This window comes from Salvelinus alpinus, chromosome 6 (assembly GCF_045679555.1).
Source record: "Salvelinus alpinus chromosome 6, SLU_Salpinus.1, whole genome shotgun sequence".
Classification (NCBI taxonomy): domain Eukaryota; kingdom Metazoa; phylum Chordata; class Actinopteri; order Salmoniformes; family Salmonidae; genus Salvelinus; species Salvelinus alpinus.
The window spans coordinates 10,674,974-10,689,417 of NC_092091.1; the positions used below are offsets into that span (position 1 = coordinate 10,674,974).

At 44.3% G+C, this 14,444-nt stretch overlaps 1 protein-coding gene across 1 annotated transcript in view; it reads left to right on the plus strand.

The window, feature by feature from the left end:
* The window catches only part of LOC139578125 (unconventional myosin-IXAb-like), a 270,429-nt gene that overhangs the window by 148,745 nt on the left and 107,240 nt on the right, over nt 1-14,444 (plus strand). The window contains exons 3-5 of the mRNA XM_071405369.1: nt 3,127-3,221; nt 3,790-3,852; nt 9,720-9,819. Coding sequence (XP_071261470.1) covers nt 3,127-3,221; nt 3,790-3,852; nt 9,720-9,819 — 258 coding nt within the window. The remainder of the gene's footprint in view (nt 1-3,126; nt 3,222-3,789; nt 3,853-9,719; nt 9,820-14,444) is intronic.

Genomic DNA, 14,444 nt, shown 5'->3' on the forward strand with positions numbered 1-14,444 from the left:
GTTGGCTGGTCGTCATTGACCTTGAGTTGGCTTAAACACTGGTATACACTGATTTATAAGGCCATATTGGGTAAAATGCCATTTAATCTCTGTTCTTTTTTAGTCAGGTCAGTAAATAAATATAAATTACGGTCTCATTCTCATTTGCTTCTAACAGTACCAACAATTAGAACAGGTCATGGTAGAAATAGTTTTAGTTACTCAGCTCCGTGGTCCTGGAATTCTCTCCTGAACATTTTAACATGTAATGATCTAGTTTTGTTGGTGGAGTTTAAACACTTGATCGATGTATATATCATAGAAGAGTGTAATTGTTTTTAGGCCAGCTGTTTTTAGTCAAGATGTTTGTGTTTTTAATGTAATATGTAATTGTTGTACTGTATGTGTGTTTATAGTTTTGTTTAATGTTGTGTTAGTGTATGTAAGTTGTTTTGTCTGAAACGTTGTTCTCCCTGCTGCTATTGGACCAGGTCTCTCTAGGAAAATAAAAAACCTGTATAAATAAAGGTAAAATAAAAAAATAAAAAATCACCTGCTGACTCTCTCTCTCTCTCTCTCTCTCTCGCTCTCTCTCTCGCTCTCTCTCGCTCTCTCTCTCGCTCGCTGTCTCGCTCGCTGTCTCTGTGTTTCTCTCTGTCTCTCTGTATGTATCTCTCTCTCTCGCTGTCTCTCTCTCGGCGCTCTCTTGCTCTCTCGCTCTCTCTCTCTCTCGCTCTCTGTCTCTCTGTCTCTCTCGCTGTCTCTCTGTGTTTCTCTCTCACTCTGTCTCTGTATGTATCTCTCTCTCGCGGTCTCTCTCTCGCGGTCTCTCTCTCGCGGTCTCGCTCTCTCTCTCGCTCTCTCTCTCTCACTGTCTCTGTGTTTTTTCTCTCTCTGTCTCTCTGTATGTATCTCTCTCTCTCTCGCTGTCTCTCTCTCGCTGTCTCTCTCTCGCTGTCTCTCTCTCGCTGTCTCTCTCTCGCGGTCTCTCTCTCACGCTCTCTCTCTCTCGCTATCTCTCTGTCTCTGTCTCTCCATCTCTCTCTCCCTCCCTATGTTTCAGGGGCCAGTTCAGAATAACACAGGCTTGGTTACTTGGTTGGTTGGTTGCCTCCAGTGCAGGACTGTACAGTGTTCCAGCTCATAAAGTACATATTGAAATCTGTACTCCTGGAATGCTCCTGCTAAATGACCATTATATAATCTACAGCACTGGGGAGAGGGAGCGAGGCTGAGAGGGAGAGAGGCTGAGAGGGGGGGGGCTGAGAGGGAGCGAGGCTGAGAGGGAGAGATGCTGAGAGGGAGGGAGGCTGAGAGGGAGCGAGGCTGAGAGGGAGGGAGGCTGAGAGGGAGGGAGGCTGAGAGGGAGAGAGGCTGAGAGGGAGGGAGGCTGAGAGGGAGGGAGGCTGAGAGGGAGGGAGGCTGAGAGGGAGCGAGGCTGAGAGGGAGCGAGGCTGAGAGGGAGAGAGGCTGAGAGGGGGGGAGGGTGGAGGGAGCGAGGCTGAAAGGGAGCGAGGCTGAGAGGGAGCGAGGCTGAGAGGCAGAGAGGCTGAGAGGGAGGGAGGCTGAGAGGGAGGGAGGGTGGAGGGAGCGAGCCTGAGAGGGAGCGAGCCTGAGAGGGAACGAGCCTGAGAGGGAGGGAGGCTGAGAGGGAGCGAGGCTGAGAGGGAGCGAGGCTGAGAGGGAGGGAGGCTGAGAGGGAGGGAGGGTGGAAGGGAGCAGAGTATCTGAGCGGAGCTGGAGTGGAGCGTTCCCAATTTGACTGGAGCACAGAGCGAGATTCCCAAGGGCTGGAGTGTCGGCCTTCTAGCCCATTAGCTCTCACATCACCAACTCAGGGCACGCCCGGCCCAGCATGCATTTCTAGTCTACTTGTGTGCTGCTATAGCCCCTTTATTTAGCTACTGTCATGGAGTTCACTACATATTTTCATAAAGAAACTGATAAAACACACAGGTGCTAAATCAAGGTGCCTTACAAAGATGAGGACCAAGAGCAAGAGAGGGAGTGTGGTGATGTAGTGTCCACAACTAAAGAATCATTGTGGAATCTGAAAAGACACTTATCCCGAAAGCATGATGGTGTACTTACTACGTGCACATGCTAAAAAGAAAGGAACGAGGTGGGTAGCTAATTAAGTGTGTCATTGTAGCAAAACATATGATCTCTTAAAAATGTCCTTCATTTTTGTTCTATTATCTATACAATAGGCCATAGTTGATTTTGGCCCAGTAGGCCTGGCATATTCCGACATTCAACGAGCTCTCCGCTTTGATTGGGTTATTCAGCCTAAAAACCTACCTATAGAAAAACAGATAGCAGAGCCATACATAATGAGCATTAGGATCTGTGGTGGCTGATGATTGACTCTGTGTACAGTGTACTGTAGTCCCTGACTCTGTGTACAGTGTACTGTAGTCCCTGACTCTGTGTACAGTGTACTGTAGTCCCTGACTCTGTGTACAGTGTACTGTAGTCCCTGACTCTGTGTACAGTGTACTGTAGTCCCTGACTCTGAGACCTGGCCAACAGAAATACGGACCTGTTAGGAGGTCTCACACTGTGCAGCCCACTGTTGGGGGTTGGGTGTGAAACCTGAGCTGTGTGTTAGTATTGATACCCAGGTGTGTGTGTGTGTGTGTGTGTGTGTGTGTGTGTGTGTGTGTGTGTGTGTGTGTGTGTGTGTGTGTGTGTGTGTGTGTGTGTGTGTGTGTGTGTGTGTGTGTGTGTGTGTGTGTGTGTGTGTGTGTGTCTATACTGACACATAGTACAGTATATATACTGTACCTGGTGACCCCAGATATAGAGCTGTGATGTGTGCGTTCCCTCTGCGCGTTCCCTCTGTGGATATTGGGATTTTTTTTCTTGAGGTCTTCTTAGTTTACTTTTAAGGAAAAAGCAGTACACTAGTAGCTCCGATGGGATCATTTATGTACCAATGTTTTGACAGGAAGCGGTCTTCATCAGGGTCCTGTAAGTTCAACCTCTGTCATGACGTTACAGCTCAATGGTCTGTTGTTATGCATTCATTGCAATTGTGATAATTCATTGATTGATTGCCTTTCACCTTCCTTTTGAAATGATTGTACTTCCTCACATGTACAACGATTTTTAAATAAACCTAAATGTATCTCCTCTTCTCTCCAGGCATTCGGGAACGCCAAGACGGCTCACAACGACAACTCCAGCCGCTTTGGGAAGTTCATCCAGGTCAACTACCAGGAGAGTGGCACCGTCCGAGGGTGAGAGAGAGACCGCTACACCTTCTTTATCCATCTGGACCTCCCTTCCTCTTTCATTCCTCTCTCTTTCTCTTTCTCTGCTGTGTGTCTTTCCCTCTGTGTTTCTCTCTCTCTCTGTGTCTCTCTCTCCCTCTGTCTCTCTCTCTCTCTCTCTCTCTCTCTCTGTGTCTCTCTCTCTGTCTCTCTCTCTCCCTCTGTGTCTCTCTCTCCCTCTGTGTCTCTCTCTCCCTCTGTGTCTCTCTCTCCCTCTGCGTCTCTCTCTCTCCCTCTGTGTCTCTCTCTCCCTCTGCGTCTCTCTCTCTCCCTCTGCGTCTCTCTCTCCCTCTGTGTCTCTCTCTCCCTCTGTGTCTCTCTCTCCCTCTGCGTCTCTCTCTCCCTCTGTGTCTCTCTCTCCCTCTGTGTCTCTCTCTCCCTCTGCGTCTCTCTCTCCCTCTGTGTCTCTCTCTCTCCCTCTGTGTCTCTTTCCCTCTGTGTCTCTCTCTCCCTCTGTGTCTCTCCTTCCATCTGTGTCTCTGTTTGAAATTTTGTGGAAAGTGTCTCTTGTCTAAAGTCATTCCTGTGTTCACAGAGCATATGTGGAGAAGTACCTACTGGAGAAGTCACGCCTGGTCTACCAGGAGCACAATGAAAGGTGAGGGAGAATTAGAAAAATGTTTTCTATCTCAGTTGGTAGAGCATGGCGCTTGCATCGCCAGGATAGTGGGTTAGATTCCCGAGACCACCCGTATGGAGAGAAAAACAATGATTCACGCATGACTGTAAGTCGCTTTGGTGTCGTTCCATGTCATTTGCGGTACCTGGTTCGAATCCAGGCTGTATCACATCCGGACCTGATTGGGAGTCCCATAGGGCCCGGCGCACAATTGGCCCAGTGTCGTCCGGGTTTGGCCGGGGTAGGCCGTCATTGTAAATAAGAATTTGTTCTTAACTGACTTGCCTTGGTAAATAAATAATAAATAAATAAATATATATATAAAAGACCTTCATACAGTGCCTTCGGAAATTACCATAAGACCTATTATCTCAGAAATTACCATAAGACCTATTATCGCAGATGGTTCTGAAATCGTTTCTCGAGTTAGAAACAGATACGATAAGCATTCCAGAAACATTATTTTGTTTAAGTATAATTTGATCTCTGAGAAATAAAGCTAATCACCCAAATCTGCCATTTTAATTTATAGGATTCATATATTCAATAAATATATGCATTTGGAAAGTATTCAGACCCCTTCACTTATTCCACATTTTGTTACGTTAAAGCCTTATTCTAAAATTGATTAAATTTAAAAAAAATCCTTATCAATCTACACACAATACCTCATAATGACAAAGCAAAAACAGGTTTTTAGAAATCATTGCAAATGTATTAAAAATTTAAACCTGATACCTTATTTACATAAGCCTTCAGACTCTTTGCTATGAGACTCGATATTGAGCTCAGGTGCATCCTGTTTCCATTGATCATCCTTGAAATGTTTCTACAACTTGGAGTCCACCTGTGGTAAATTCAATTGATTGGACATGATTTGGAAAGGCACACACCTGTCTATATAAGTAGTTGTTGTCCACAGTTGACCGTGCATGTCAGAACAAAAACCAAGCCATGAGGTTGAAGGAATTGTCCGTAGAGCTCAGAGACAGGATTGTGTCGAGGCACAGATCTGGGGAAAGGTACCAAAACATTTCTGCAGCATTGAAGGTCCCCAAGAACACATTGGCCTCCATCATTCTTAAATGGGAGAAGTTTGGAACCACCAAGACTTTTCCTAGAGCTGGCCGCCCGGCCAAACTGAGCAAATGGGTGAGAAGGGCCTTGGTCAGGGAGGTGACCAAGAACCCAATGGTCACTCTGACAGAGCTCCGGAGTTCCTCTGTGCAGATGGGAGAATCTTCCAGAAGGACAACCATTTCTGCAGCACTCCACCAATCAGGCCTTTATGATAGAGTGGCCAGACGGAAGCCACTATTTAGTAAAAGGCACATGACAGCCCGCTTGGAGTTTGCCAAAGGGCACCTAGAGGACTCTCAGACCATGAGAAACAAGATTAAACTCTTTGGCTTGAATGCCAAGCGTCACGTCTGGAGGAAACCTGAACCATTCCTATGGTGAAGCATGCTGGTGACAGCATCATCCTTTGGGGATGTTTTTCAGTTTTTCAGTGGCATGGACTGGGATACTAGTCAGGATTGAGGGGAAGATGAATGGAGCAAAGTACAGAGAGATCCTTGATGAAGAGTTCTCAGGACTGAAGGTTCACCTTCCAATCGGACAATGACAGCCAAGACTCACAGCCAAGACAACGCAGGAGTGGCTTTGGGACGAGTCTCTGAATGTCCTTGAGTGGCCCAGCCAGAGCCCGGACTTGAACCCGATCGAATATCTCTAGAGAGACCTGAAAATAGCTGTGCAGTGACACTCCCCATCCAGCCTGACAAAGCTTGAGAGGATCTACAGAGAAGAATGGCAGAAACTCCCCTAATACAGGTGTTCCAAGCTTGTAGTGTCATACCCAAGAAGACTTGAGGCTGTAATCGTTGCCAAAGGTGGTTCAACAAAGGATTGAGTAAAGGGTCTGAATACTTATGTAAATGTGATATTTCAGATTTTTATTATTAATACATTTGCAAAAATGTAAAAAAAAAAAAATGTTGCTTCGTCATTAGGGTGTATTGTTTGTAGATTGATGAGGATTATTTTTTTATTTAATCAATTTTGGAATAAGGCTGTAATGTAACAAAATGTGGAAAAAGTCAAGGGGTATGATTACTTTCTGAATTCACTCACTGGACAGTTTTTTTTAGGTACACCACCCAGTTCACAAAAATGGATCACTCCTACGGACAGTGAGTCACGTTGCCGTGACTTTCCATATAAAGCAGGCAGGCATCGAGGCATTTAGTTACTGTTTGATTTAACAGGGGCAAAATGAGTGACCTAAGCTTCTTTGAGCGGGGGTATGATCGTTGGTGCCAGTTTCGCCGTATCCAGTATCTCAGAAACGGCCTCCTGAGCATTTCACACACGCCGGTGTCAAGGGTTTACTGAGAACGTTGCGACATACAAAACAACTTCCTGTGGGCAAAAACAGATCGTTAATGAGAGAGGTCGAAGGGAAATGGCTAGAATCGTGCAAGCTCACAGGCGGGCCACAAACAGACCACATCTTGGAACTCGTCGATCCTTGTCACCGATGGGAGCAGCAGACGACCTGCTACCGGGTTCCACTCCTATCAGCTAAAACAACAAGAAGAAGAAGCAGCTCCAGTGGGCACGCGGTCACCAACACTGGACCGTTGAGGAGTGGAAAAACATGGCCTGGAACATGACAGTTTACCTGAGTGTCCTGGTCCGTCCCCAGACCTCAACCCAATAGAGCGGGATGAGATGGAACGGGCTGTTAGCAGCATGATTGTACTGCTGTCCGATCTGCAGTAAATGCGGGAAGCCATCGCGTCAGCATGGACCAACATCCGACACCTTGTAGAATCAATACCCTGAATAATTCAGGATGTTCTGGAGGCAAAGGGGGTCCCAGTACTAGATGGGTTTACCTAATAAACTGTCTGGTTGAGTGTATATTATAGCAATAGATATAAATAAAATGTAGCTATATATTGTTCCATAAACAACCTTATAAGTTATCTAATTGTCACGGCCGTTTAAAGGAGTGGACCAAGGCGCAGCGTTTTGAGCGTACATACTTATTTATTTATTTACCGATGTCAAAAACAATAAATATCACAACGACACGTGCCGCCAACGTAGTGCATCCAGGCAACTAACAAGGACAACTACCCACAAAACCAACTTGGAAAATGGCATCCTAAATAGGCTCCCCAATCAGAGACAACGATAAACAGCTGTCTCTGATTGGGAACCAATCCAGGTCCACCATCAACCTACATACCCCTAGACAATACAAAATCCCCATAGATAACAAAAACCCTAGACATGACAAAAAACCCTAGACAATACAAAAACTAAACAAACCACCCTTGTCACACCCTGACATAACCAAATAATAAAGAAAGCAAATATAACTAAAGTCAGGGCGTGCCACTAATATTGATTCAGTATCTAAAAGGCAGCTTGATTCCGTGGGCAGTAAGCTTTAACGGCCTATAAATCATCTCCTGATTCGGTAACGTGAGGCAGCTTGATGTACAATACAATGTACAGTATACCTCCTGGACAGGACGCACACACACACACACACACACACACACACACACACACACACACACACACACACACACACACACACACACACACACACACACACACACACACACACACACACACACACACACTTGCATAGCTCCCAGTCTTTGCCACGCCTAATCATGTTTTAACAATATGGCGTGACATACAATGCAGTGTTTCTTTGTTTATTTCCGCTGGAAACAAAACCTCTCGTTGTGTATAATATGTTACGCCGATGGAGTCTCTACAGGCTCCGACTATTACTGACACCGTCCTAAGAGACCACACTTTGGCATCAGGAGATATTCTGGAACTACCATGTGTTCTACTCCCTGTTAACCCTGTCTCTATAGGAACTACCATGTGTTAACCCTGTCTCTATAGGAACTACCATGTGTTCTACTCCCTGTTAACCATGTCTCTATAGGAACTACCATGTGTTCTACTCCCTGTTAACCCTGTCTCTATAGGAACTACCATGTGTTATCCCTGTCTCTATAGGAACTACCATGTGTTCTACTCCCTGTTAACCATGTCTCTATAGGAACTACCATGTGTTCTACTCCCTGTTAACCCTGTCTCTATAGGAACTACCATGTGTTAACCCTGTCTCTCTAGGAACTACCATGTGTTCTACTCCCTGTTAACCCTGTCTCTATAGGAACTACCATGTGTTAACCCTGTCTCTATAGGAACTACCATGTGTTCTACTCCCTGTTAACCATGTCTCTATAGGAACTACCATGTGTTCTACTCCCTGTTAACCCTGTCTCTATAGGAACTACCATGTGTTAACCCTGTCTCTATAGGAACTACCATGTGTTCTACTCCCTGTTAACCATGTCTCTATAGGAACTACCATGTGTTCTACTCCCTGTTAACCCTGTCTCTATAGGAACTACCATGTGTTAACCCTGTCTCTATAGGAACTACCATGTGTTAACCCTGTCTCTATAGGAACTACCATGTGTTAACCCTGTCTCTATAGGAACTACCATGTGTTAACCCTGTCTCTCTAGGAACTACCATGTGTTCTACCCCCTGTTAACCCTGTCTCTCTAGGAACTACCATGTGTTAACCCTGTCTCTCTAGGAACTACCATGTGTTCTACCCCCTGTTAACCATGTCTCTATAGGAACTACCATGTGTTAACCCTGTCTCTCTAGGAACTACCATGTGTTAACCCTGTCTCTATAGGAACTACCATGTGTTAACCATGTCTCTATAGGAACTACCATGTGTTAACCATGTCTCTCTAGGAACTACCATGTGTTCTACCCCCTGTTAACCCTGTCTCTCTAGGAACTACCATGTGTTAACCCTGTCTCTCTAGGAACTACCATGTGTTCTACTCCCTGTTAACCCTGTCTCTATAGGAACTACCATGTGTTAACCCTGTCTCTCTAGGAACTACCATGTGTTCTACTCCCTGTTAACCATGTCTCTATAGGAACTACCATGTGTTAACCCTGTCTCTCTAGGAACTACCATGTGTTCTACCCCCTGTTAACCATGTCTCTATAGGAACTATCATGTGTTCTACTCCCTGTTAACCATGTCTCTATAGGAACTACCATGTGTTCTACTCCCTGTTAACCCTGTCTCTATAGGAACTACCATGTGTTAACCCTGTCTCTATAGGAACTACCATGTGTTAACCCTGTCTCTCTAGGAACTACCATGTGTTCTACTCCCTGTTAACCCTGTCTCTATAGGAACTACCATGTGTTAACCCTGTCTCTCTAGGAACTACCATGTGTTAACCCTGTCTCTCTAGGAACTACCATGTGTTATACTCCCTGTTAACCATGTCTCTATAGGAACTACCATGTGTTAACCCTGTCTCTATAGGAACTACCATGTGTTAACCCTGTCTCTATAGGAACTACCATGTGTTAACCCTGTCTCTATAGGAACTACCATGTGTTAACCCTGTCTCTATAGGAACTACCATGTGTTAACCCTGTCTCTATAGGAACTACCATGTGTTCTACTCCCTGTTAACCATGTCTCTATAGGACCTACCATGTGTTAACCCTGTCTCTATAGGAACTATCATGTGTTCTACTCCCTGTTAACCATGTCTCTATAGGAACTACCATGTGTTAACCCTGTCTCTATAGGAACTATCATGTGTTAACCCTGTCTCTATAGGAACTACCATGTGTTAACCATGTCTCTATAGGAACTACCATGTGTTAACCCTGTCTCTATAGGAACTACCATGTGTTCTACTCCCTGTTAACCCTGTCTCTATAGGAACTACCATGTGTTAACCCTGTCTCTATAGGAACTATCATGTGTTCTACTACCTTTTGGCTGGAGCCACTGAGGAGGAGAGGAAGTCCTTCCACCTGCTCAAACCAGAGGAGTACCACTACCTCAACCAGGTGGGCACTGACACACACACACACACACACACACACACACACACACACACACACACACACACACACACACACACACACACACACACACACACACACACACACACACACACATAGTCTCTTTACATGTAGCCTCTAGTCTCTTTACATGTAGCCTCTAGTCTCTTTACATGTAGCCTCTAGTCTCTTTACTGTTTCATGTGGCCCCTAGTCTCTTTACTGTTTCATGTGGCCTCTAGTCTCTTTACATGTAGCCTCTAGTCTCTTTACTGTTTCATGTAGCCTCTAGTCTCTTTACTGTTTCATGTGGCCTCTAGTCTCTTTACTGTTTCATGTAGCCTCTAGTCTCTTTACTGTTTCATGTAGCCTCTAGGCTCGTTACTGTTTCATGTAGCCCCTAGTCTACTGTTTCATGTGGCCTCTAGTCTCTTTACATGTAGCCTCTAGTCTCTTTACATGTAGCCTCTAGTCTCTTTACATGTAGCCTCTAGTCTCTTTACTGTTTCATGTGGCCTCTAGTCTCTTTACATGTAGCCTCTAGTCTCTTTACTGTTTCATGTAGCCTTTAGTCTCTTTACTGTTTCATGTAGCCCCTAGTCTACTGTTTCATGTGGCCTCTAGTCTCTTTACATGTAGCCTCTAGTCTCTTTACTGTTTCATGTAGCCTCTAGTCTCTTTACTGTTTCATGTGGCCTCTAGTCTCTTTACTGTTTCATGTGGCCTCTAGTCTCTTTACATGTAGCCTCTAGTCTCTTTACTGTTTCATGTAGCCCCTAGTCTACTGTTTCATGTGGCCTCTAGTCTCTTTACATGTAGCCTCTAGTCTCTTTACTGTTTCATGTAGCCTCTAGTCTCTTTACTGTTTCATGTGGCCTCTAGTCTCTTTACTGTTTCATGTAGCCTTTAGTCTCTTTACTGTTTCATGTAGCCCCTAGTCTACTGTTTCATGTGGCCTCTAGTCTCTTTACATGTAGCCTCTAGTCTCTTTACTGTTTCATGTAGCCCCTAGTCTCTTTACTGTTTCATGTGGCCTCTAGTCTCTTTACATGTGGCCTCTAGTCTCTTTACTGTTTCATGTGGCCTCTAGTCTCTTTACTGTTTCATGTAGCCTCTAGTCTCTTTACTGTTTCATGTGGCCTCTAGTCTCTTTACATGTAGCCTCTAGTCTCTTTACTGTTTCATGTAGCCTCTAGTCTCTTTACATGTAGCCTCCAGTCTCTTTACTGTTTCATGTAGCCTCTAGTCTCTTTACATGTAACCTCTAGTCTCTTTACTGTTTCATGTAGCCTCTAGTCTCTTTACATGTAGCCTCCAGTCTCTTTACTGTTTCATGTAGCCTCTAGTCTCTTTACATGTAACCTCTAGTCTCTTTACTGTTTCATGTAGCCTCTAGTCTCGTTACTGTTTCATGTAGCCTCTAAGCTCGTTACTGTTTCATGTAGCCTCTAGTCTCTTTACATGTAGCCTCTAGGCTCGTTACTGTTTCATGTAGCCTCTAAGCTCTTTACTGTTTCATGTAGCCTCTAGTCTCGTTACTGTTTCATGTAGCCTCTAAGCTCGTTACTGTTTCATGTAGCCTCTAGACTCTTTACATGTAGCCTCTAGGCTCGTTACTGTTTCATGTAGCCTCTAGTCTCTTTACATGTAGCCTCTAGTCTCGTTACTGTTTCATGTAGCCTCTAGGCTCGTTACTGTTTCATGTAGCCTCTAGGCTCGTTACTGTTTCATGTAGCCCCTAGTCTACTGTTTCCAACAGGATTATAATGTTGGCTGTCATGCATCATGGCATCAAACCTCTGTAGATGGTGAGAGGGCTGCTTAGACTGCAGATGGTAATGGCTGGCAGTTTAGTTGGATGTTTGTTTCTCTTCAGTAGTTTGTTAATTTATCATAAATGGAGCACTTCTCAGCACATTGGCTGTTGATTGTGTTGACCCATATTTATAGTGTGTGTGTGTTTGTTTGTTTTGTGTGTGTGTGTGTTTTGTGTGTGTGTTTGTTTGTTTTGTGTGTGTGTTTGTTTTGTGTATGTGTGTGGACATCTGCCTACTTTGGCAACAGATTCACAGGACTCTGGTTAAAATCAGTGTGTTCCTTGGTTATTTTTTGGCATCCCCAAAAACATTACAGTTTTTGTCCTCCTCTCTTCCCCCAAAACACTCCTAATCCCAACGACAACAAACCCAGCTCCAAGCCGTCTGTTACTATGCACCGCTGTTTCCATGGCGACAGCAGGAGTACGTGTGCGGCGGGACTGGCAGTCTTGTGTGTGACCATGGCATGTGTGTTTGTGGTGTGTACAGTAGTCTCTCTCTCTCTCTCTCTCTCTCTCTCTCTCTCTCTCTCTCTCTCTCTCTCTCTCTCTCTGTCAATTCAATTTCAATTCAATTCAATTCAATTCAAGGGGCTTTATTGGCATGGGAAACATGTGTTAACATTGCCAAAGCAAGTGAGGTAGATATTATACAAAAGTGAAATAAACAGTACAAATTAACAGTAAACATTACACATACAGAAGTTTCAAAACAATAAAGACATTACAAATGTTATATTATATATATACAGTGTTGTAACAATGTACAAATGGTTAAAGCACACAAGTTAAAATAAATAAGCATAAATATGGGTTGTATTTACAATGGTGTTTGTTCTTCACTGGTTGCCCTTTTCTTGTGGCAACAGGTCACAAATCTTGCTGCTGTGATGGCACACTGTGGAATTTCTCCCAGTAGATATGGGAGTTTATCAAAATTGGATTTGTTTTCGAATTCTTTGTGGATCTGTGTAATCTGAGGGAAATATGTCTCTCTAATATGGTCATACATTGGGCAGGAGGTTAGGAAGTGCAGCTCAGTTTCCACCTCATTTTGTGGGCAGTGTGCACATAGCCTGTCTTCTCTTGGGAGCCATGTCTGCCTACGGCGGCCTTTCTCAATAGCAAAGAAAAAAAAATAGAAAAAAAAATAGAGACTTCCTGTCTCTCTCTCTCTGTCTCCCTCTCTGTCTCCCTCTCTGTCTCCCTCTCTGTCTCCCTCTCTGTCTCCCTCTGTCTCCCTCTGTCTCCCTCTCTGTCTCTCTCTCTGTCTCTCTCTCTGTCTTTCTCTCTCTGTCTCTCTCTCTGTCTCTGTCTCTGTCTCTCTCTCTCTCTCTGTCTCTCTGTCTCTCTCTCTGTCTCACTGTCTCTCTCTCTCTCTCTCTCTCTCTGTCTCACTGTCTCTCTCTCTCTCTCTCTCTCTCTCTCTCTCTCTCTCTCTCTCTCTCTCTCTCTCTCTCTCTGTCTCTCTCTCTCTGTCTCACTGTTTCTCTCTCTCTCTCTCTCTCTCTCTCTCTCAATTCAATTCAATTCAATTCAAGGGGCTTTATTGGCATGGGAAACATGTGTTAACATTGCCAAAGCAAGTGAGGTAGGTAATATACAAAAGTCAAATAAACAATAAAAATGAACAGTAAACATTACACATACAGAAGTTTCAAAACAATAAAGACATTACAAATGTCATATTATATATATGCAGTGTTGTAACAATGTACAAATGGTTAAAGCACACAAGTTAAAATAAATAAACATAAATATGGGTTGTATTTACAGTGGTGTTTGTTCTTCACTGGTTGCCCTTTTCTTGTGGCAACAGGTCACAAATCTTGCTGCTGTGATGGCACACTGTGGAATTTCACCCAGTAGATATGGGAGTTTATCAAAATTGGATTTGTTTTCGAATTCTTTGTGGATCTGTGTAATCTGAGGGAAATATGTCTCTCTAATATGGTCATACATTGGGCAGGAGGTTAGGAAGTGCAGCTCAGTTTCCACCTCATTTTGTGGGCAGTGTGCACATAGCCTGTCTTCTCTTGAGAGCCATGTCTGCCTACGGCGGCCTTTCTCAATAGCAAGGCTATGCTCACTGAGTCTGTACATAGTCAAAGCTTTCCTTAAGTTTGGGTCAGTCACAGTGGTCAGGTATTCTGCCACTGTGTACTCTCTGTTTAGGGCCAAATAGCATTCTAGTTTGCTCTGTTTTTTTGTTAATTCTTTCCAATGTGTCAAGTAATTATCTTTTTGTTTTCTCATGATTTGGTTGGGTCTAATTGTGCTGTTGTCCTGGGGCTCTGTGGGGTGTGTTTGTGTTTGTGAACAGAGCCCTAGGACCAGCTTGCTTAGGGGACTCTTCTCCAGGTTCATCTCTCTGTAGGTGATGGCTTTGTTATGGAAGGTTTGGGAATCGCTTCCTTTTAGGTGGTTGTAGAATTTAACGGCTCTTTTCTGGATTTTGATAATTAGTGGGTATCGGCCTAATTCTGCTCTGCATGCATTATTTGGTGTTCTACGTTGTACACGGAGGATATTTTTGCAGAATTCTGCATGCAGAGTCTCAATTTGGTGTTTGTCCCATTTTGTGAAATCTTGGTTGGTGAGCGGACCCCAGACCTCACAACCATAAAGGGCAATGGGCTCTATGACTGATTCAAGTATTTTTAGCCAGATCCTAATTGGTATGTTGAAATTTATGTTCCTTTTGATGGCATAGAAGGCCCTTCTTGCCTTGTCTCTCAGATCGTTCACAGCTTTGTGGAAGTTACCTGTGGTGCTGATGTTTAGGCCGAGGTATGTATAGTTTTTTGTGTGCTCT